Source organism: Apteryx rowi, unplaced genomic scaffold (genome assembly GCF_003343035.1).
Source record: "Apteryx rowi isolate R43461 unplaced genomic scaffold, aptRow1 scaffold_25, whole genome shotgun sequence".
Taxonomy (NCBI): domain Eukaryota; kingdom Metazoa; phylum Chordata; class Aves; order Apterygiformes; family Apterygidae; genus Apteryx; species Apteryx rowi.
In genome coordinates, this window is record NW_020448863.1 from 3,773,613 (window position 1) to 3,798,922 (window position 25,310).

A 25,310-nucleotide genomic window follows, 5' to 3' on the forward strand; every position below is an offset into this window, starting at 1 on the left:
TGTGCTCTGTTTTCAAAGAAGAAATGAATGAAGGCAAGAATGAAAAATAACTTCTTCAAAACCATTCACTAGTTAGACTGGGAGTCTAGAAATGAGGACTCTTGGGTTGGACTTCTGGTTTTGCCAGTGATTCACTACTGGGACCATTATCAAATCTACTCTGTCTAAACTTGCGTATTTGTAGGACAGGTATAATAACTACCTTTTCTAAGAATTAACCATGTTTTGAGAATACAGGGTGAAATTATCTGTGTGTAAATGCATTATATTTGGCATAATGCAATGAAATATTATTTTTATTTTTAGTCACTTCTTTATAGCACAAGTTAGACATGTTGTGAAAAACAACTATTTTTTTTCTTTCTCTGTAGGGTACATATAAATATTGTATTGCCCCATTTCTGTCTTAACACTTTTTTGTTTAGCAGCTGTTGTTTCTGTTGAACCCTTTAATGATCCAGAGCTATCAAGGCAGTTTAGTTGCTACAGTCCGAATGCTACTACTCACTTAGTTGCAACATTTTCTAACCATTTGTTTCATCTGATGTCAAAGAAATCGCTTTAGAAGAGATCACCTCCTTTTGCTCTATGGTCCCAAAACTGAAGCACAGACCCAGCTCTACAACACAGGTTTGCAGGAACAAGCCCAATTTGTTCGCTTGACACAGCTCCCAAATATGCTTCCTTGCTTGGCTTCTGCAAGCCCGTGCAAGCCCGTTGGAGACTTTGGGGTGCCTATTCACACAAGTGCCCCAAAACAGAGGCTAAATCAAGATTTTTTTAAAAATGTGGGATATCATGATGAGCTAATAAGAAAGTCTCATTTAAAGATAGCTTAAACAGGATGGAAAAGACTTGTATACTTTTCCACCAGCACTAAGAACTTCAATTGCTGGTGATCACTGTGCATACTTGTGCATATGTGCATATGTTGTATATTTATTTTTTTGATTAGCTAAGTTATAAAGTATTTATCTATCATGAATGTGTTATCTGGTACACTATATCAATCTTTAAACAAAAAATAAACAAAAACTAGCCCCAATGCCAAAAATAAGGAATCATTTCTTCAAATAAAACTGTGAGGAAAAGAAGCTTGCAGAACTGCCACTCCAAGATAATTTGGGCCAGCTGGACCAGTGCTTCTTGTTTCCCCATTACAGTTGTGTGTAATAATGCTTAGAGTATATCCATCCTGAAGTCAGATGACCTGCGCTGCCAGGTGTGACACACTGACCCACAAGATTGCCTTTTACCTTATGTTTTCCTGCCACCAGGCCTATACCCCATGTTCTTGCAGTGTTAYGGGCTCCTTCTCTTCCTAGGCTATGTTCTTCAATATATTTATTGCCTTAAGACCATGGCCACCAGACCATCAACATTTTGCTCTGGGAAGGGGGTTCCATTAGCACAGTTTTTCAAGTGAGGTCTCTCTAATCAGGTTTAACTGTAGTTTTGGGAAAAAAAGAAGCAGCAGGGAAACCATATCTGCTTTCGTATGTCTTGGGAAGATGGTGGGCCAGATATACGTATTGGAGTATCTCAGACTTATCTAATTACAGACTTTGTATACAACCCGAAAGTTAAATGCAATTAAAATGTACACAAAAAATGTTGTAACTGCATGAAGGTTATCAGCCAAATTTATTTAGACTGTGCCCCTTAACACTGGGAGTTGTTTTTCTGAAAAACTGTGCTTCATCAAAAATGCAAACATTGCCAAACTAGATTTGAACCTTGAAACTGTGCCCTGTTACCAAGTGACTTCCCGTTTGACCTTGGGGAGATCTTTTCACCTCTCTGTGCCTCAGTGCTCCATCATCCATAAAAATAAATAGCTAAAAGCAGGAAGAGGGAATAATCCTCTTTCTTCTGCTTTCCTACTGCTACCTCATCTATTTAGATTGCAACTGCTTCAGAGGAAGGATTAAATACCCAGTGTTTTTAATACTTCTAGCCAAAGGAGGCTTGATATACAGATCCAGGGCCTAGGAGAACTGTTATAATGTGGTAAATGTTTCAATCTGCCTTTAAAAGCTTTAAGATCTTGCCAATAGCAAAATGGCATTTTCCTCTCTATTTAATTACAAATGCTACAACTTTAATTGACTATTGAATGCTCAGAATAACAGAGAGATGGGTCCAGTCTAAAGAACATAAAATGTAGTTGTGCACGTTCTTTACAAGAAATACTGACAGGACAAATACAGAAACTTGTTCTGAACCCTTCTCTAACCTCTCCTATCTCACACACCTTTTCTTGTCCTTTCCTTCTAGTCTTCTTAAAGTGTATGTTTCAGGTTTGATTATGCACAATAAATTTTGTTACCCTTACATCTCACCCTACAATTATTATTTACTTCCAGCTCCCATTCCAGCTGTGATTACTGAAGTCTTGAATTAATTTTCATAAAGCCAGCCACTACCTGAAATGCCATGTGGAAGACACTGAATTCATTCCTTTCTCTCCAGAGTTCCCTTTCCAATGTCAAACAACATAAAGAAGTAAAGTCATGGTTATGGTTATGTAATGAAGCAAGGTCGTGGTTAGACAGTCATTTAAAACCAGCTTGCGCCTGTCCTGCTGCCTAGAAAAGCAGGTTTTCCCTCTTCTCGCTACTTGTTCTCACTGCCTGTCTTGTGCTGGCACTAGCATTTGTTTGGCTGCTTGGTGAGCCAGAGGGAACTAATCCAGGTATTAGTAACTAGAGAAATACCTGGCAAAAACAAAACAAAACAAAACAAACAACAAAAAAAACAAAACAGCAAAACACTAAACTGGCAACAACAAGAGCAAAAGTAACCATAGTCTTAGCCAGGAAGGGCTAGGCTCACTGCCTGGTCACTTTTAACCCAGTGACTTAAGAGGAGGACTCTGAAATCTTCCATTCTGTTTCCCTCTGTGTGTATGTCCGACAAGGAATCTAAAGCTTTCCTTTTTTCCAGTGAAACAGGAAATGTAGGCAGCTCAGTGTTTCACCTCTACTTTCTCCCTTGACAGGTAGAAAGAAGTGATATTAGAGCATTAGGAGAAAATATTCTCTGCAGCCTAGTCTCCTCTATTTCCTAGGCAGTGTATCTGCAGGAATTTCAGCGAAACTTCCTCCTTTCCAGCCGCAGGGGCAAATTGTGTACCTGTTACTAGAAACATTTCAGTTTGTCTGTTCCTATGTGAAGCAACAGAAAGGTCATATCATGGCATGATTTTTACTGTTACTTAGAGTGGTTGATGTGCTTATTACTTTTAACAGGGCACAAAACTCCCTCCTTACTCAAGAGGCTTGTTCTGTAGGCCCTACATACCACAATTTTAAAGTGATGCTGTACTGGGATATGGCAAAATAGTAGTCAGAGATAAAGTGATATGAGTTGGGCCTCCTGGTGCAGGAGCAAAAGGAGGAGGAGGAAGGGCGGCTGAAGCACTGCACCAGGTTATGTTCCTTGCTCTTGCAAAAGCATTGGTGTGTGACTCGGGATTTGCCCAACTGCAAAAAAATTAACTCAAGTCAGCTGCAGGGCAAAAACCAGAGGGTATAAAAAATCAGAGACAGCAACCTGTGCAACTTTGCCCTGGAATGAGGACACGCAAAATGCTTTATTGATGCACGACTTCACGTTTTCCGTGGTGCCTCTTAGCAATCCTTCTGGCCGAGCGCAGCAGAGGCTCTGGGAAGCGCTTCTGGACCTTATCGGCTAATAGCGCCGATGCCCCCCCGGCTGCTCCCGAGGGGGCCGCGCCGTACACGGCGCCCCCCGCGTGCCTGGGCCCTGCCGCAGCGCCAGCAGCTCCCAGCGCGCATCCCCCGCACCCGCCCGCTTTCACCCGACATCGGCGCCGTAGCAGCCCCGGAAAAAATTTGGTGGGAGGGAGGGAGGGAGGGAGAGCGGCGAAGGGTAGAGGCTCGTCGCGCCCTTCAGCCGCCGTCCTTGGCGGGGACGGCGAGGGCGCAGCCCCCGGAGGGGACGGCCCCGTCCGGCGCGGCCCGGCGCTGCGCTGCGCGGCGCGGCGCGCACCGCCCCTTCCGCTGCGGGGCCGTCACTGCGCCGACCGCGCACCGCGCTGCAGCGCTGTCCTCGCCGCTGCCGCCGCCGCCGCTGCCTCCTCCTCCTCCTCCGCCCGGCTCCGCGCCGCTCCGCGCCCGTGGGTACGGGGGGCGGCGGGGGGCGGCGGTGCGGGCGGGCCGGGTCGGGATCGGGTTCGGGATCGGGTTCGGGATCGGGGTTGGGGTTCGGGATTGGGGTTCGGGCCCGGGCCGAGCATCCCTGTCCGCCCCCCGCATCCCTGTCCGCCCCCGGCGCCGCCAAGACGCTCGAGGCAGGCGGTGAAGCGCTGGCTCGTTTTGCGGATCCCGAGGCATCGGACTGCAAATCCCGCCGGGGTCCGGCCCACAGCACTGCGGAGAAACCCCGCTGGCCTGGGCAGGCTGCCCCCCTCCTCCTCCCTCCCCAACGTGCCGGCCCGGATACCGGCCACGTTGCTGCGGGCCCCCACGCGCCGCCTGGGCTGCCCCGGCTCCGGGGCGGACGTGGGTGCTGTCCCAAGCGCAGATCTGCGCCTCCCTGGGGTAGAGCCGACCCCTGCCTTGGTACGGGGTGCCTGGAAAGAGGAAGGTCAGGGATACTCTGCAAAAGTCCTTGGGTTGAACAAAGGGAGCCTCCGGGGCCAAATGGAAATAAGTATCAGGCCAGGGAGTTCCCAGGCAGGTTTACTGGTCCCGAACTGCTTACAGTATTCATATTTTTACAAGTATTGCGATAGCCAGAGTCCTGATATATCTTCTAAATGAATGAATGCCACAGGGGATCATTAACATGGGCGGTATCCGTGCCTTCTGCTGGGAGGCTCTGGAAACTTTGGCAACAGAAGGATATTGTGTTACGTGCTGCCAAAATAGCCCCCAGCACGCTCCCGCCTGCCCTTCAGCCCTGGCTGGGCAGCAGCGAAGGGCGGGAGGGAGGGGACCCGTGTCGGGTGGGCTGGGGACCACGAGGGCCTGCGAGCAATGGCAGCGTGCCCGCGCACCGCCCCACGGAAACCGCCGCCGCATGCAGCGGCTTGGAGAGATTCACGTTTCCATCTGCTCGCTTCCGGCCCTGGCGGATGACTTCTCACATTCAGAGCGCATATTTCGGCTGAGCCTGCCGTGTTTTTCTCTGTTGCGTTGATTTTTTCTCCCCCCCCTCCCCCCTTTCCTTGCAGAACACAATGGCTACTTTGAAGGAGAAGCTGATTACCCCCATTGCTGCCGAAAGGACAGCCCCTAACAACAAGATAACTGTTGTGGGGGTTGGACAGGTCGGGATGGCCTGTGCTATCAGCATCCTGGGAAAGGTAAGGTTCAAGGACAACACGGTGCTCGAGTCGCTGCGGCCGTAATGATATGCATCGCCTGTGCGTCTTAATAAACGGTGGGAAATATGGTACCAATTAATATGCAGATTAATTGGTTGCTTTTGTCGTGAGCAACCGGAGAGCAGCTCACGTGAGCAGCCTTCGTGCCAGGCTGACCTCCCCGTTCAGTTTCTTCCTGTTCTCTCACCTTTCCGTCTTTGTTTAGCAACAAATCTAACTGTCATTGTGCAGAGTTATTTTGCAGGCATTTGGGAATACGTAGTGAATAAGGGCTCTGCAAACATTGCCAAACTTTTCTTTCTTTTATTATTATTATTTTTTTCCTCCCTCGATAAGGCCAGAGTCTGCTTGGTGGGAGGGCTATGATCCTGGGCAAAGAATTCAGGCAGATCAGAAATCAGTGTGAAATAAGGGACAGGAAACAGAGCTATGCCTGTTTGCTTTATTGCACTCTTAATTCAAATGGGCCCTAATAACTGGGCTTTTGAAGTTACTGACAGTATTGCCATTGCTGTCTGTGAGCTGCTTTATTCCCCCTCCCTTCCCCCAGCCCCCACCCCATTATGGCCTGGTTATATAATTTCATTGTGTCTCAAGATATCACCTACAGTTTTCAAAGACTAGAAATCTAGGGCCAGACTTAGAGGTTATCCTGATTTTCTGTTACTGTTCTTTAGGCAAGTCTCATTTTGCAGTCTTGGGCAGTCTTCGAAGAAACCAAAGGCTAACATGCACACAGGGATCTTTGTGTTTTGCTCTTTGTTTTTTAGAGAAAGTTGTGAATGAGTTATCAATAAATGATTCCTTGCTYATGCTGTTTCAAAAAGTCAAATGGGAACCACAGACCTCTTATAAAAGAAGTAATGAAAAAATATGCACCAATCCCTTACAGGGCAGATCCTGCATCTAGTAGCATACAAGGCTGAGATCAAAAATATGGCATGTACTACTAAAACACTTGTCTCTTATTTGAAGACAAATCCTTCCTCTGTCTGTTACCTTGAGTGTTTTGAACAGTATAGGGTATTTTAATCCTTACAAAATTTCCAACAGTTTATCATGAGCCTTGTCAGCATGAAAAAACTGACGGACGGTAAGTAAAGGCCACAGCAAAACTAAATACTGACGTGAAAGTAACACAAATAGTTTTCACAAATAATTTTCATATTTTTAAAACTATGTAATGGGAAAAATAATAGAAAATGTCAGAAAGAATAGTTAGTTCACTGTGGTTCTTTAAAACATATATATAATGTGTTTAAACAAACGTTTGCCTTTCATGGTTTGAACTCATTAATTTTTGAAGGAGTACTGTAACATGTAAAGTTGACAGTGCGGGAGCCAGGTGAAGTTACAGTGAACTTCATTATTAAACATATGTGGGGGCTGGATTGCGTGCTGCTCTAAGCAGGATCAAATTATGTCTTCAGAAGTCTAGGCACACAGGTTTACAGTTAATGGGAGCAGTATGCACCAAACCTATAGTAAAAACTGGTCTTGAACTTTTTAAGCTCAGGCTATGGCACAGTGGAGTTACTATCTATTTCCCCAGGTTTCTGTTTTCTCTCTCTCGCACACACACACAAGTATAAGTTGCGGTATAAAAAATGTTTGCAATAAAAAAAATCTTTGACTTATGTTACCAAAGTAGATGTTGCTTTGACTTCTGCAAGACGGTTGGCTCTTCAAAATGTCTTCTGCTTTTTGTTAAACCATAGCATAAAATTTTGCACTTAATTTCCTACCTTTAATCTGTAGATGCAGTGTGTTTTAGATGAGTTTTGATGAATTTTTTATAGCTGAAAACAGTGGGATACTAAGTTCAGATTGCTGGTGTAGTAGTTGATTTAGTATACACACTTGAATAACACTAAAATTTTCGTGTTGGTTATTTTTAGCTCCTTCTCAGTTACTATATGTAATTGCTATATGATGTTGCTATACCATTTTAGAAGAAATTGAAAGATTTTCACTACAGCCTCAAGTGTCAGCTGTTTTTTAATGAGAATATTTTAAGCTGCATTTGAGGGTGATTGTGTAGGCTTCTTATTCCCATGTGTGTTAATAACAAGCCAGATTTCCTCTCTAGGCAATACTGATGCAAATCCACAAAATTAGTCATTGGAATTAGTCCAGATTATTATTATTCTGTTTCAGTGGGAGCTGGCTTCTGAACCTGCAGAGTCTGCTTTGGTGAATATTGGTTGCAAGGTCTAGACTGAAAGCCCCATATCATTTGACTGTGTGTGTGTGTATAAATATATAAATACATAATCACACATGCGCATGATTTTTYCCCCCCCCATTTCTGATTACATTAACTTTTTAGTTTAACAGCAGCAACTTCAGTTAAAGATATTTTTGATAACATTTATATGACTGAGATTGTATCTTCACCTGCAAACTATTTTAAGAACAAAGCAGATGCTGGGTACAGGTTCTTACAGTTTTCCTCCAGCAGTTGCTGAAATGAGTTGTGAAAGGAAACTGAGAGCATCATTATGCCTGCTGTTAAATATACTTTCCTAGAGGAAAAACAGTGTATATTGTTGCATTTTAGAATAGTCTAGTCAATACTAATAATTAATGTTTCCCTGTGATGTAGTGAGTGTTACTTTTTATATAAAAAGTAAACAAAGGAGAGAAATTTGCTCAAGGTAGCATTTTCAACAGCATAAAAATGACTTAGCTGACTACTTTCAAGCAGGATGCAAGTACCTAGGAAAACAGTAGAAAGAAGTACTAATTTGAATTGCTGTATAGCTTACTGCATGGTACGCCTTTAAAAGTATATTAGAATTCAAACTTTTGTCAAAAGGTGGTAAAGTTCTGCAATGTAGCAGAAAGGCCTACCCCCCCCCCCCAATCCCCACAATTTAAATGTCTTCCTATTCTGAGACTGTATGACATTATCTCCCAAATGCACCTAGCTGGATAATGAGCATCCATGGCTAACTCTGGTTTGTGAAGTAACTATGTTGTAATAACTCTAGTAAAGGAAGAATTAGGTAAAGATTCTGTTTTCTCTTGATACAGTTTTTCAGTATCAAGGAAAATCAGTCTGTTGCAATTCTATTTTTTTGAAATTAACTGAATTGGTGGAAGGAATGTTACAAGAGAATACTTGTTTGATAGCTGTGTGCTGTGTCTTACTAGATATAAAAATATTTTCAAAACAAGCATACTAATCTTTCTCTTGGATGGATTCAGAGGGTTCGTTATGACTCTGAAAGATGAAAGCTTTTCTTTTTTGTCTTTTTTTCTTTTTTTTCCTCCCCCCCCTCCCCTATTCCTACCCCCAACAAAACAGCTAAATTATGAAGTGCATGAGTGGCAAAGGGGTAGCTCTAGAGAGAAAAGATGTCTGCACTCAAAATCCCCACACATACAAGAGAAAAGAGGTCAGCACTCAAATTCCCACAAATAATACATTCTTTTTTTAGAAAGTCTGAACAAAAGGTTTATGAACTTCTGCTAAAATATCCTCTGATTTTGTTCCAACATACCTCTCGGTAACACTGAGATTGTTCTGTGCAAGTGGTTTGTCTTTGATGGAGAAGAAGTGCTTTCAGATGTGTGATGTGTTATTTAAAAATGTGCTAATATAGTTCAACTCAACAAAGGTAACCTTGAAATGCAAGCTAACTGATAATAATAGCATACTCCGCTGACTCCTTTAAATTTCACATTGCTTTTTGCAGGGTCTTTGTGATGAGCTTGCTCTGGTTGATGTTTTGGAAGACAAACTGAAAGGAGAAATGATGGACCTACAGCATGGGAGCTTGTTTCTTCATACTCACAAGATTGTGGCAGACAAAGGTGAACTCGGGTTCTCTCTTTTTATTTAATACTAGTATTTTGTGAATTTGCTTGACAGTGGAGGAGTCTCATGTAATGGTAATTGAACTCAGGATATTTCATCAGAAATTTAAAGTTATGAACTGGGGTAAGGATTTGGACAACCAACACTGTTAATGGGAATGGCTCTTAATCTGGGCTTTCTTTTACRTATAGTGGTCACTTTTCCCCTTTTGGGTGATAATCAAGTAAAATTGATTTTAATGAGACTCTACTACTTCTGTAATGTAGAGGGAGTATTGTTTATAGTGTTCAAGTAGTGGAAATGAGATTTAGAGGGGCTGAATCAAGACCCAAGACTCTCAACTCCCACTTTTTGATATATCTGGACAATGTAAGAGATGATGTGTCTCATGTTTGGGTTTGAACATTTGCACAGTGGGGGAGCTACCCAGAATACCTGTATGAATGAGATGCTGTTGACATGAGTGATAAGTCTATCCAGCACCTTCTATATTTTGCCTCCTCTGCTCTGTCGTAGACTACRCTGTCACAGCCAACTCCAAGATTGTGGTAGTAACTGCAGGAGTTCGCCAGCAAGAGGGGGAGAGTCGTCTCAACTTGGTCCAGAGGAATGTGAATGTCTTCAAATTCATTATTCCTCAGATCATTAAATACAGTCCCAATTGCACCATCCTCGTGGTTTCCAACCCAGGTAAGGCAGTTTTCTGCTATAACATCCACAAATTCTACTTTTCAGAGAACTAGTGTTTTATTTTATTAACTTTATCAAATATTGATTAAATGTTGAAAATGAATAGGTTTTTTTTTTTTCTGTTTGAACATCTGTCATGTAGTTGCTAACAGTAAAACAGAAATAAACAATTTACACTTGCCGGTGCTTTCTTTATTGAGGACTTCCCATGGTGTCCATTCTAAAAGTTTGTCTCATGACAAGTATTTCAGTTCTCTACATACTTTGGCTTAAAAGCAGTAGATAGATAGTTTTAAATTTCTAGCCCTAARGCTTATAAGTGCAAAAGATACTCAATTTGCTTGCAAGTTGTTCATAGATAATAACTTTCACTGTGTCTTGATATAAAGATATGGTCATTCTTCAGAATGAAGAACATATGCACCATACTTGTTGGAAAATTACAGTAACGCTGAAATAAAAAATTCTATATATACTCTTAGCTATGTTTTCAGGAAAAGAGATGCATGCTGAAGCTTATGCTGAGGAAAAGACTAAACTACATAGTTCATTAGGTTATGAAAGATTTAATCAGGTTATACATATTTTTGTGTGCTAACTTGAAAACATCCCATTGCACGGGAACAACTTGGACATTTGGATGTCTAAAGTTGGTCATAAATGTCATTCTTTGTAACAAGTATATGTTTGTATACTTTATAACAAGTCTCTATAGGGCTGTCTTTTCTGATTCAATACTATCAGACTAAAGCTATTCATACAGAGCCCTGGAAATTAAGTGACACTGATGCTTTTAACAATAACTTTACAGAGACGAAATGACATGTGTAAAACTAGCAACTCAGCTGGTGCCTGTTGGGTAGGTAGCTAGGGTACAAGTAGTACTGAATGCTGGTGTACTGAGCAAGTGGCTACTGTACAAGTATAATAACTTATGGTGATTTTAAACATTCATCTAAAATACTGAATGGAGTCAAAGATAAATTGGTTCTTGTTCTAGGAAGGCTAAATTGAGACAATAGACTTACCTCCAGTACAGCAGCTGCAGGAGGAGAACTGTAAATTGCTTTTTCAGAATAGTTTTTATAATGCTTTCTGTTCCCTTGGCATATGTTGTACCTAGTCTTCTGTAGTGGAAGCTACTGCAAGCCCATTAGAAAGGACTTCAAGAACATCAAGTGTGCCCACCGCATGTGCTGGTGTGCGACCTTGATGTCCTTACCTGTTTAACTTCCCCAAATATGGCTGGGCTCTAACTCTGGTAGCACTGTCCGCAGCCTGCCCCAAGTGGAAAGCCCTACTGCTGGCAAACAATGAGGCTGCAAATCAGCCCTCAAAAGTCTGGGTACCTGTCTCAGCACCTAGCTTGAAAACCAGATCTTCCAGAGAAAATGTAGCCATTTGGCAAGGAGGTGCCCCATAGTCTGTACAGATTACATCGATCCTGGCGGGAGCCCTCTTAATTGAGGCTGTAGAGCAGCTTTGCCTGATGAGTGTGTCACTCATAACAGCGAGGTATGAACTCTGCTAAAATTGCGTACTTTTGGTGCCTGAGCTGAGTAAATGATGCATTACAGATGTATACATATAAACGTACATAAGATCATTCCCCCTGAGAACTGGTTTACCTTTTAAAGCTCTGGAGTCAGAACTTGTTATTACTGTGGCCTGTTCATTGTTACTGCTCTGTGAGCTACAGACTTGAGGTTTTCTCTGCTCATTTCCCTCTCTATCCCCTCTCCCCCCAACCTAGCCTCTCTTTTTTTTCTAAAAATGCATATATTTTTAGAGCTACATGCAACCAAAACTTAGAGCTCATCTGGCTTTTCATGCTGTGGAGGTAATCAGTGAAAAGACTGCTTAAAGCACAAACCTGTTTAAGAAATAAACCTGAAGTAGTTATGAGATAGAAAGCAAACATGTTTCACTGTAAATAAATTGCTTTACCTCTTACTAGAGAGATGATTAAGTGGAAGGTAGGGTTATTTCAGGAAATTGCTTGAAGGTTTTAGCCAGATAAATAGAGTTCAGTCCCAATTCTGGGTGCCCTGTGGGTTCAGCTGTGACAAAGAAGCTCCTCTGGATTTAGCTGGTAGGATACTATTCTCTAGTGACTGTCCTCAATTTTTGAACAGTAGCTAGACAATCCCTAAGTTATCCAAGCAGTGTATGCTTTTTTTATTCCTCCAAATAGGCCCAAAATACTGTGACCAGTGAGCCCAGCTGTATTCTGAGTCCCTCTGGTTGCTCCACCAACTGCAGTGAGGTAGTTTAAGGATTCTCTTTGGTGTATGTGAACTGTTTTGCTTACTATGCATGTTCTTCTTTTCAGTGGATATATTAACCTATGTCACGTGGAAGCTAAGTGGCCTGCCAAAACATCGTGTGATTGGAAGTGGCTGCAATCTGGATTCAGCTAGATTTCGCTATCTGATGGCCGAGAGACTTGGTATCCACCCAAGCAGCTGCCATGGCTGGATCTTGGGAGAACATGGTGATTCTAGTGGTAAGGAGCACTTCCAGTCTCGTGGGGAATAAGCAATACCACAGAAGAGACTGCGGCCTAAGATGTGTTGCAAAATTGTGAAAGAACAGATGCAGCTGAACTTGAGTTACTGGCACTTAGTTGTATTTTTATGAAGAACAGAGTTAAGACAAGTCCAGGAAATCCAGCTCCGTGTTTTTCAATGAGTGACTGTGGCTATAGAGTTAATACCTGAATTGAAATTGTCAGTTTCTTCAGCGAAATCTGTATCCTAAGGACTACCCCCTTTACTTTTACTTTTTACTTACCCCCTTACTAGCCTCAGTTTTTGGAGTAACGTAACAAAGTCTGTAGTAAGGGTCTCCTCTGAAAGCACTATTAGCTCATGTTAGATTAGTTGCAGAGTTTCTGTTGCGAACAGTGAAAAATGCTAGCAACTCAGATTTAAGTTACCGTTGTTATCCTTACCTTCTTTTGTGACTGCTTCTCCATGTTACTTAGAGAAGATAACTTTAAATCGCTGTGAAATGAAAGAATCTTATTTGTTCAGATGTTCATTTCAAGTCTGAAATGATGCAACAGAACAGCTGTGTCTGTGATTGGTGCTGGTTTGTACTTCTTAGTGCTGTGCATTTTTAAGGTAACCTCCTCTTCAGTGTCCCTTTGAATCTGATTGAAGCACATCATCTGATCACCTTTGGGATTTACTGAAACTAGCCCTACACTGTAATGAGAGCAAAGCTTGGCTGAGCATATGCAGACCTCGTTCTACTTTGGTGTTATAGCTGCTTTTTCTCTGAAGTAACTAGGAAACATTCTCAGTCTTCACTGGAACAGAGAATGAGTTTTTCTTTGAGCCTTTCAACATAAAGGGAGGTATACAAATTCCTGTCTTGGAATTGTATGTTTACATATTGCTAGCCTGCTATTCAGGGGAATAAGAGGAGAATTCTTGGAGACTAATCCTAATACAAGTTAGAGGGGCAGCAAATACATCCTTGTTCTTATTGCAGTTCTGAAAGAATTTCTTTTTTTTTAGTTACTTTTAAAAGGCTGATGAACAGTTAAGAGACACCTGTTTCCTAGAATTTGAGGCTTCTGATTTCAAATATAGCTCTTTAAACCTGTAAAGAACTGAAAGTTCATTCAAGTGCTGAGAGATTGATTTGTTGGTACTGACATTTTGATTACACCTTCTCGTATTTGACAGCCAGGGTTCTCAGGATTCAGTGGTGAAACAAAAACTTAAAATCTGCCTTTCTGAAGCATTATTGTAGTTCTGCCTGCCACTAGCTTGTTTCAAGTTTGTCGCTAGACAGGCAGAGTGGAAGAGAAGGAGTTGCTAACTGCTGCTAAAACTTACAACCTCTCTAATGTGTATTACAGTGGCTGTTTGGAGTGGAGTTAATGTGGCAGGCGTTTCCCTCCAGGAGCTGAGCCCTGCCATGGGAACTGACAAGGACAGTGAGAACTGGAAGGAAGTCCACAAGCAGGTGGTGGAAAGGTACAGTGAGTTGAGGAATATGGTGGCAGTACATGACAGTGAAGATAGCTGGTCTGCTCGCTCCCTCCTTGTCCCTGCCTACATTCCACTGCAACTTTTGTGTCCTTTTATTAAGAGGGTTGCACTAGTAAGGGAAAGTACTAATTTAAAGGCAGAAATGCATAATTTCAGTTCATAAGTTTTATCATCCTGCAGCAAGTCCAACTATTGTATAACATACCCACTTCAGTACTGCAACACGCACAGAGCTGACATGCATTTCTCGTGAGGAACTTGTTCTTGTGTGGTTAGTTTCATTTACAGGGAACAGAACTCCCTATGGAATGGTAGCATGTTCCTTCAAGCAGGCACTGGAGTTGATTATAGGAAGATTTTATTTATGACTGACTCTATCTAAAGGWTACTCTTCACTTACCTATATCACGTGTTTTGCTTGTGAAACAAGGACTATATTGGTATAAAGTGTCTAGAGATATTGAGCGTGGAAAAACTTTTTTCCCAGAGAATATGTGTGTAGGCAGTGCGTGGCTTTGACGCTAAATGTTCACCTATTCCAAATATATTCAGAATGTATTATCTAAGTTATTGGTCTGCTGACTTGAATAGAAAACTTGTTCAGTTGTATTTCTGTTTATTTTCTGTTTAACACTGTAAGATCTGCTCTTAGAAAATATTAGTTGAAAAATATCTAGCATGAGTACAGTAGGGTTTCTTAATTATGCATATGGGATAAGGTAGACTTTGTTTTTATTGTCTAATACTGAAATATGTAAGTTTCCTCTTTGGCCTTTTAAATCCAGAACTTATCATGTGTATCACAAGGATTTCAGTTCTTCTTAAACGTGAAACATTTATTTAAGACTTACCATTCAGGAAGTGTCTTGAAGCCACCTTAGCTAATGTATTTCATTGTTTCTTTAGTGCCTATGAGGTGATAAGACTTAAGGGGTACACAAACTGGGCCATTGGCCTTAGTGTTGCTGACCTCTGTGAGACCATGCTGAAGAACCTGTGTCGGGTTCACCCAGTGTCCACAATGGTGAAGGTAAGAAATGGTAGCTAATTGGGTGCTTTATTTTATTTTGTTGTTGTGGAAGAGCTAAATAGGTGCAGAGTCCCAATTTGCAAGGTGCCTTGAATAAAGGAAACCTTGTAAAATACTGCTCTGAATTTGAAAGCACTGTACAGGGAGCTTACTACTGCAATTTTTTTCAGTCAGCCCTTTTAGCTTACCCTTTTCTCACAAGAATTGTAACTAAATTCTCTGTACTCTGGCCAATGTCATAATTAATTTTGGATCAGGTTCGCCAGGTGTGGCATACAGCTTCATTAGAAGGAACGAACAGTGCAAAAACAAATAACTCCTTGGAGGCCCAGCTGTGACTCCATGAAACACTTTGCAGCAAAATTGCCAGGCAGGAGAGCTATATCCTTCTTTAGCTTATGTAACTAGCTGCACCTGGTCTGTGCCAGCTATGTTTCCTCTGACGAAGCAAGGACTTTGGGCATGCTGAATTTAACTTACAGCTCCCTCTATACTCAGGAAGAAAAGACCTGCCACTACTACATGCCCAAATCCTATGTCTGTGAGGTTTTCATCAATTAATTGCTATATAAGTTTTGTGAGTTTGTTTGGGGGTTTTTTTGGTGGGGGCAAAGGGGAAATTCCTAAAGTCAACCATCTCAGGATTGCCAGTCACTGTTTTCAAAACTCGTTTATTTTTATTTTTTTTAAAGTACATTGTTACTGCAAGTAGAATTTGCCTGCAGGCTAGAACATGATACAAGTCTTCAACTCTGCTGTCAGCTGGCCTACTGCTATGTAAACTAAAAGCAGATTTGGGGTGCTGGATTCCTGTCTGAGTGATTAACTGCTCCTTTGTTTGCGGCAGGGCATGTATGGCATTGAGAATGAAGTCTTCCTGAGCCTTCCTTGTGTCCTAAGTGCCTCTGGATTGACAAGTGTCATCAACCAAAAGCTGAAGGATGATGAGGTGGCTCAGCTGAAGAAGAGTGCAGATACACTGTGGAACATCCAGAAAGATCTCAAAGATCTGTAACTCATGAATGTTAGATTCCAGCAATAGAAAAAAACTGCATATTGTGTGCAAACGTGGGCTCTCTACTCACTATCCATCTCTATGGTTAACATTTAATGCTCTTTCAGACTGAAGCGAGCTTTTGTCCACAGTAGCTAAACCTATGCTTGCTGTAACGCACAGACCTTATGAACAAATAAAGTAACTTTCAGGTGTGTTTTGTTGTCCTAGTGACTATATTTCCTGCATTTTAATTATGTAACTTACTCTGCATACAGAATTATATTAATGTCTGTCATGTAGACAACATGGAAATGTAGACACACACACACTTCTTCAAAGCTTAGAAACAATTAATGTACTAATCATCTATATTGGGATTTCACTAATACGGTCTTATTTTTTCTGTTTTAGATTTATCTTCCATCCAAGTATTGACTAAGTGTAGTTCATTCCCAGACTCTTCTTTCTGATATAGTACTTCCACTTTTAGTGAAGGCTAGAGAAAATTGAATAGGGGGGTTATCTCTGTGCCAGCTGCCAAAAATATGCCAGGCATATTTTGTACTAACTTTAAGCTTCTGTAAACCACCTGCCTAGAAACAAGGCTTCTGTAGTTTCAGAAACCTGCTGTGAAAAGTTTACATATTGTTTACTTCTTTTTCTTTCTGGATTTAGTTCTTTCATGCCTGCTTCTGGTCTCTGGTTTTGATGGTGTTTAGAACACAAACCAGTTTTTCTATTGAATTACCAAAATCCAAATTAGTTTGCAGAGTCGAAGACTGGAGCCCGATGAGTCTCTTGTTCATAGGACAAGTCAAATTGGGCCTTTAATCTCTAGTTAGATTTTGGCTGCTTAAAAGAGTAAGAGCATGACTGTTTCACAAGTGCTTATTTGGCATAGATTGTACAAATATTTGGAGAGAAGGACTGACTTAAAAAAAAATTATTTCTCAATTGCTTCACGTGCATTTCTTGACTGGCTATTAGCTATAAAATAACCACTGTCTGCCTTACAGATTTGGTTTACAGTAGTCTGACAAGCCTAGAACTGCTCAATGTAAGTGTCTACGGGACAAAAGGTGCCGCATCCATCTATCCCATATAATTCAGGAGCCTGCAAGTCTGTTTCATAGTAAATGCACCGAGAGTAAGATTCAGCGATTCTAGGACTAAGGTAATAAAGGGGTAGCATGGGCAAGTTCCTGAGAATAGCAGCATTTCATTTATCATATTTGCTCTTGCTCTGACCAGGGCTGACAAAGTATCCTGAAACACTCCTGCCCTGAAGACCACCATGCTTTTGGGAGAAAGGAGAGACTATTGGAGGGCATGGAAGTTAGTTGTCTTGTGTGAAGTTGTTCTGCCTAAATTGATAGCAATAGACTTGACCAGTTTTAAGAGAGGAACAGATATGTGGGTGAGAATGAAATTTATTCTCATTGCTAAACCAGTTGCCTGAAAGGCTCAGGCAGTTGTGAATGCTCAAATCAATGTCCGTGTTCCTTATGTTACATTGGCCTGTCCTTCAGTATTGTGAACTTTTTAAATGGATGAGTAATGAGTAGGAAGATCTTCTTCCCCCCCCCTTAATTTTTTAAGCAGAACAGAAAGAACATAATTTTTTGTTAGTTATTGATTCTCTAAGGCCTCAAAGAAAAATAATCTTCCCCAGCTCTGCCCTTCCATAAATCCAYAGGGCATTCTAGTATTCAGGATGGTACTACCCAAACGTGTCTAAGCAAACAAGTATTCTGAAAATATAACCTCATAATACATACTGTGACACTGTGAAGTAATAACTGCTTCATTTGCATCATTCTGTTTCTTTTTACTGTGAAAGACAATCCTTGTGTCGCTTGTGTGCGACTGACACCAGAATATCATAATGCTTTGAGAAGTGGATTAAAATGCTTTCACAGATGAATAGCTTTATTTCTGTAGCTCCTTTTTAAAGAAAAGAGGAGATGCAAGTCTTGTCATAGTGCAAGATAGCTGCTAGCCTGTGATTTGGTAAGTATTATGTAGCTAGTAAAATATCATGCATGGGATGCTGGCAACAGCACAGGAAGACTTTAGAAAAGGTTTTTTGAGAATAAAGTTGTGTGTGGTAAGCTATTTCCAATGTCAAATTCTCATCACAGGCTTAATGACAGACTTCTTTACTGAGTAGAGGGAAAAATTGTAGTAGCTACTTTCATAACTTAGTGTGGAGATCTCGATGGAAGACTTTTCACATCTGGACAGTTTAGCTCAACTTCTCTTTGTCTCATCCAATCATCACTCTGCAGCACAGCCATTTCAGAGAGGACAAATTCTTCTATATGTTGTGTTACCAAGTAATGAAAAGCAATATAATGTAGAGCATCTTTCATTACAACCCATGACTTTATTTCACTTTTTTGGTGTCTTCTAACTTTCTATTAAAAACTGTTCATTGTCCATGATCTGCTGTCATAAGGTAAAAGGTATAAACTATTAGTGTTTGCAGGATACACCCATTAGCAATTTTCACCTGAATGTGACTAGCTGGATAACTGCACAGTTCCTTCCTGGCTTTGTTCTCATTTATATTATTCTCAGTTAATGAAATAATTCAAAACCACCTTATGGCACTTCATTAGTTTGTGGGATTCTTAAGACTGATGTATGCAAAGAGACATCAGCCATTTTAGAAGACAGGGAAGGGCACTTTTCCCTTCTGACGGCGAATCTTGTTTTTAAAGTTCACTCATTTGCAATGAAATTGGTTTTTGTCCCTTATCACATCAGTGTGCATTATTCACACTCATTAATGAGTAGGGTCATACTTTGCTTGTTACACAGTGTGGGATCAAGAGAGACCCTTTCACGTGACACACAGTCACCAAACTGAGACTCAGAGCACACTGTGACATCTTGAAAGGAAAGCAGGATGTCCTTGTCTGAGCTGGGAATTTAATGTCATCCCGAGTTTGGTCTACTACTCCTTCAATCCAGTCTGAGTCCATGGAGATTTTTTTTATTTGTGATCATCTGATCATAGATGGCACAAGATCTTTTGTGCCTAGGTATTAAGCAACCAGAAAGCCAATGATAGTCCCCACTCCCAAAAACTGCAGCCTGAGACAAGAGACTAGGTGGTCCAGGCAAAACAGGGAATTACAAGGAATGAGGAAACCACATTGATTAGCGTGATAAGAAGTTTTCTTAGCACAACAGCAGCCTCACTGCACCAATTCCCGCTTCCTGGGAGGCGATGCCATTAAGGAAAATCTTAAGAAATTTAAACAACAATGAAGTGGCCTTGYGGGTGTTAAGGCAGATTGGTTCAAATTTGTTAAATATGAATGAGTATCTCAAATTAGGCAATTTTGAGATTTTCTCAAAGGACTCTTCAAATTATTTTTGGCATCCATTGATGTTTGCTGGCCCTACGCAAGTCTGTTAATTATATCACAATTAGTTTTTATTAGAAGATCTATTACATAATCATGTACCTTAACTTCATTGAAGTTGCATGGCTGTAGAATAACTTCCCTATATACCCTTACAAAACACCAGCCTATCACTTTCTGTTACTTGGAGTCTATCCATATTACAGACATATTGACCATACAAATTCCTTAATAACTATATTACATCAGTACTTAATCTCTAATAGATATTCGTGTGTTTCTCTGAACATAATAGACTCATGTTTATCTTTTATGCTTTGTTTGTACAGCCCATTGATATGTGGACTTTGCTCTCATTTTATCAAGTGACAGGCAATACAAGTTTTTAACCATGTTCCTATGTGCCAAGGGGTACCTTTGTTGCTCCTTGGTCTCTAAGAAGATACTGAGGTGCTGTTGGGCTTGATGCAGTAGGTATTTGCTTGTACAGCCAGCAAGCAGAAGCACAGCAGGACACTTGTGGAAGTGCTGAAGACAGCTTGCTAGACTCGCATGAAGTAAGACCAGGAATGCTATTTTGATTGCTGTAAGGACCCAGCTCTCCCCCCTCCCACTCCCACCCCTTGCATTTTCAGGTATATAAGTACAGAACAAATACAAAATATAGAATAGAAAGTCAGCCTGATTCCCCTGTAAATGTCAAACAGGAGACAAGCAGGTACTGACAGATAATGATCAGAGGAGAGATACTACTAGCATGGTTGTGCCAAAGGTCCAGAATTCAGTCTTCTAAGTTGTGCTCAGTCTCACATACATGCTATATACCATTGTATTTGTATCACGGCTTTCCAAAGGAAATGTATGCTAAAGAGACAGAGCTTGAGTTTTCCACCTGCACATCCAGAACTTAGAGAGAAATGAGTAGCATCCTTTTTTTTTTTTATTACTAGTCTGTATAACAAGAAACTGTTTGTAAGCTTACTAAAACATCAGCTGTTAGTGGTAATCATCCATCACCCAGGCAAGACATAGGCTTGTTCTGAATCCACAGGTAGTGTTAAATCAACTCTTCTTTCACTAGTCAGAGTGTAGGACTGGGACAGGGAATTGGAAACAGTATTAAACAGTGAAGCGATGTTAAACAGAAACTGTAAATGTAGAGCAATGGAAATGTTTTATATATGCATTTTGCTAGACCAGTAGTGCTTTTATGACTTATGCGCTAGCTAGCTTAGAACTGTGGTTTGTGATAAGTAGGTGACTTGTGCCTTAAGTTGCTCATTAGAGTTCCTGTTGCCATTGTGTTATGAACTTCACATCAGCCTTGCGCTGTAAAGATGTGCTGCTATCCCAAATTTACAGAAGTAAATCAGAACAGTTAAGCCACAGATTCTCAGCGGTACATATATGCAGGAGCACAGAAACAGTTAAGTCTGATCCTTATATTGTGGTCTAGAATGACACAAGGCCACAGCATAACAGGGAAAGGGCCTTTCAGGGTAATGTCCAGTTATTGGCATTTCTTTCATCTATGAACAGTTCTCCTCTAACTCATCTCTGTGAGTCTAGCCTTATGTAAATCAAAACTTTCGAAGTTTTTCACAGACTGCAGTAGCCACGGTCTTTCTAAAATCCACACCAATCACTATGATTTACTGCATTTGTACAAACCATTCCTTGAGATGCCATTGCTATGTGAGTTGTTATTCTGTGCAGGCAAAAAGCAAGAGAGTTGTGCAAATAATTAACTTAGATTGGTCTATTGGAGAGGTCAGACCCAGTAGGGCTGGATTTGCTCAGTGTCTGAAATGAATAATTTACCTGCAGACATAAGCAACAATGCATAATCTGTCCCAGGCAGAGGATATGAAAAATAAAATTCTTGAGTAAATATTTTCTCCCTTATGTTCTCCTCCTTAAGAGCTCTTTGAACAATTTTAGATTTGTCTACACATTCAACATTTGAGGTAAAATATACAGAAAATTTGTTGAAAGAGAATGAAGGTTAATTCCTATCAGCAGTCATATGTGGAAGGTAACATTCATAATTCTTGCTCTGCAGGATGTGCTAAATRAAAATGCAAGGGAAAGAAAAAAGATATTTTGTTTGAGTGCAGTTTATATCTATGCTGTTAATTATGTATTTCAGACAGTAAAATAGAAAAGCTATGATTTCCAAAGTCTCTGTTCACTCAGCAGTCTCCACTGGTATCACCAAGAATCAGGYATGAGTAGTATGCCTGAGAGTCATGACAAACTCATTTTCCTGTCATGTATGACAATAGAGTATTCTCACTCTCAGACTGAAGATAGTCTAGAACAGTATTTGTTGACTTCCTCTTCATTTTATTGAGTTTGTTTTGGCAATTTGTTCCCATGTAGAAGAAAATAAATGTTTTTCAAGTGACTTCTGTACTGGGTTGATTCTGGATGCCCTGTTAGTTTTTTGAAAGATAAAAGCCAGATGAAGAATAAACAGAAACATCTCTTCGGACATGCTTCAAGGATATGCAAAGTCAGCACAGTAGTTCTCAAAGAGAAAGAAAAGAAGTTAACAATGTATTCATCTTAGAGCAAGTGCCTATGTTCCACTGAGTGGCTCTTACACCTAGGCCGTTTGTGGAATGAGGTTAAATTTCAACATGTATCAATACTGATAATGGGATAGTCTCTATTCCCATTAAGTCCTTACTGTATACCATAGCTGAATAAATGGAAATACCCATTTCATCACTACACTTCTGGGTTTTCTGAGTAGTCTTTCAAAGCATACAAACCTGGATAAATCTTTGTTTGTAGACCAAAAAGTAAAATGATGCAGCCCTACCTGAGGAGATGCAGATAAACTTCATGAAGGTGAATTGCTGGTCTTGATAACACTTCCCCCAGAGTCACACAAGATTAAAAAAAGAGATGTACTAAGAATTCATACCTAGCCTGAGCTTTCTACCACTGGCCAAATACAAAAGAGAGTCAAATAGCCCCTCTTGATCTAACAGAAATGAAGAAAGAACATTGATTATGAGAAAATGAAAAATCAGAAAAAAGCAAACTCACAGAATATTAGGCAAATGAGACTTCAGTCTGTCTGTGATTGCCACCTGCAGTTAAGAAGAAAATATCACAAGTGAAGCCAACATACTGACAAATCCCCATGACCAATAAATATGATACTGTGCTGACCACAGAAAATGAATACCAAAGCTATCCATGTGTGTGTACATCTATAAAAGTGAGTGTGAGTGTGTGTGTGTGTGTGTGTGCGTGCGTCTTTGTACACGTGTCTGTGCTACAGGTGGGAGCACAGCACTCTACATGACAGAAGACAAGTAAAACTATGCATTAGTCAAACTTGCATTTTACTTCCTAAGTTACAGCTATGTCAGATATCACATGGAAAATCATGGTGTTTCACAGAAATTGTGTTTGTATGTATCTGTGTGGTGTTACACATTCATTTCCCAAAATAACTGGTGACTTTTTTCAGTCTCTAATATCTAGTGCCTGCCTGCAGATACAGACAGGGAGACTACTCTCTCACAGAACGTGGGCTGCGTGTCCATCCTTAGTGAATCAGGTCACTTCAGGTGCCTGAGGAGAGGTAGCCTAAAAATGAAGACAACCCCAAATCTCTGGTTATATGGGAAGACAGTGGACATCATTCGTAGCACACCTTTTACACATTTAACAGTCCTGCCTGTCAGAGGGACGTCATGACTGTGTTTATTTTAAACTTTAAATGGGGTGGGAACGTACTGATGCTTATCAAAATACCATGATCCTGCTTACTGGCCAAGCTGCCCTTGCGTCCTTTCCCAAAACAAAGTCCAAAAGGATTAAAATTAAACTTGCCCCTGGTGAATTGATGTCTCCAGGAGAGCTAACTCTCACTCTCCTGGATAAAGCAGCAGAGGCTGCAATGACCTGCAGAACTGGGAATGACAGCCCCTCAGACCACCTGGTATGAATGCCTCTTGGTTGGTGTGACGTGGAGTCCATGCGTATTTGGAACAAAACATGTACCAAATGCTACCAATAAAACTTCAACATCTGTCACAAGACTCAGCAAAACTTAAGATGTTTTGTAGCCTCTTCTCCCTATTGACCATTTCACAGAGTTACTGTACTCCAAGGGGCAGTCGCCTTCTGACTGAAGGAAACAATTTTCCACTCATGTGAGATTTGGAGCACTTTTTGGACTTGCACAAAGCAGGGGTGAAGGCCATCACCTCACAGCTGGAATGTTCTGAACTCACTGAGTCCAGGCAAGCAATTAGAGCTGTCTCTAGAACTTTTCTCCCTGAGCTTCCTTAAACAGTGCAACGTCCCCAAATGACCAATCTGTTAGAAAATCAGCTATTCTCTCTGAAAACAGCTTAATTCTCCACCAGTTTTGTGGTATAATGTTAACAATGCCAGGGAACCCTCAGCTGACCACTTAGGCAGCCTCATTTCTCATCAAGTTTGCACAGCAAAGCTAACAGCTCAGAACGTATACGGTACAGGTAAATGGCAGCATACAGGAACAGTCAAGCTGGGGTCCAATTCCACCATAGCTAAGTACCTGATTATCAGATCTAAAGACAGCAGCCATTGCAAAAAAGTGGTCAGCAACACTCTTAGCAGTTAATATGCTGCTCTGAAACATAAATTCCATTTACTTTTGTAGGTATTCTGCTGTGGAAGGAAAAAAATTTCCAGTTATTTGTCATGCCATACAATTGCTATTTTCCTTTCATCAGTAATTATTATTTTGAACAGCAGTTTTCTCTTGAAAGCTAAATTATTCCTTTGGTGGCAGCCTAAATGTTATGAAGGCCTTGATATTTTTGATTAGTATTTYATACTGATATATATAAAATAGTATGTTGTGCTGGCATAAATTGATATCTGTAAGTCTGTGGCTTCAAGGGGCTGTTCCAGAAGTCAAAATAGCCATAAATATACAAGTATCCTAAATCTGTTTGAGATTCAGAATTGAGGAAGTCTCTAGCCATTTGGAAATATCCTCAGCTAGGAATTTTTCAACAACCAGTTACACCAGAATGCAGTCTACACAAGTGACTGTGGCAGAAATGAGTTTGAGGCTAGAGTCTTTTCCATCAAGTTTAGAGGGTTTCACAATACATGATTCTCTAGCCACAATATTAGGAAAGAGAGGTCAGGCACATAAATACTCATGATCCATAAACACATATCTTAAAAAAAGTCAACTGACTGATGGAGTCTACATCCCGACCAACAGATTCTCCCAGCGTTCCCTCCATTTGGGTAAATGGTTTACTATAAGTTTTGAAAGGAGCAAAAGCCTAGTTGCACCATAGCTGGAGAAAGAGTAGTTTAGCTAACGTACATGTATTCCCCACCTGCTCAGAACAGGTCCTGAATTTGTCAACTACTAGGACCCAGATATAAAGCTCCCTGAAATTTTTCCAAGACTCTTTTCCAATAAATTTGACTAGATTTGGATCATATAGTGAATATAAAATACTTTAAAGGTAACTAAAGACCCTCAACATCTCCAGCATTCTTATACATACCTGTACACTCCTTCTGCATTTCTTAAGTCTTATTAAGGAAAGTCCATCCATCACAACCCAGCGGTTCTTTTGTGTTTCAGAAGCACACAACAGCTTGGCGGGAGGCCAGTGGAGCTTAGATTCCTGATCACAAAGCCTCTTTAAAAAAGGAGGAGAATAGTGGTGAACAATTCAGACACATCACTTAGGCAGCTTTACTTTATTATTCTAATATCCACCACAAGTTTGGGATTTTTAATGAGGTTTGTGGGCACAAGATACATTTTGAAACAAAAAATATTATGACTTTACTTTTTTCTCTTTAGAATGATTAAAAGCAAATGCAGCCAACATCTCACTCTGGTTGCATAACACAACAATAAATGACAGAAAATTGATATTTTCACCTTAAACTCTGAAAAGATTTTTTTTTTGTTAAATAAAATTCTGATGCTTTTTTGCTAAATATATCTACAGAGTTTCATGAGTACACCTAAAAATACAGACATAATAATAAAAC

General features: G+C 40.7%; 1 protein-coding gene across 2 annotated transcripts; it reads left to right on the forward strand.

Moving 5' to 3' along the window:
* The first annotated feature begins 4,063 nt into the window (after positions 1-4,063).
* Positions 4,064-16,111, forward strand: LDHB (lactate dehydrogenase B). 2 transcript variants are annotated; one of them, XM_026066901.1, is made up of 8 exons: positions 4,064-4,145; positions 5,201-5,332; positions 9,055-9,172; positions 9,693-9,866; positions 12,199-12,372; positions 13,738-13,855; positions 14,777-14,900; positions 15,748-16,111. In XM_026066901.1, exons 2-8 carry the CDS (start codon positions 5,207-5,209, stop codon positions 15,913-15,915), a joined length of 1,002 nt encoding a protein of 333 aa, XP_025922686.1. In that variant the 5' UTR covers positions 4,064-4,145; positions 5,201-5,206; the 3' UTR covers positions 15,916-16,111. The 2 variants fall into 2 exon arrangements, with proteins under 2 accessions (XP_025922686.1, XP_025922687.1); XM_026066902.1 differs by having other exon boundaries at positions 4,124-4,141; positions 15,748-16,107.
* Positions 16,112-25,310: the final 9,199 nt, after the last annotated feature.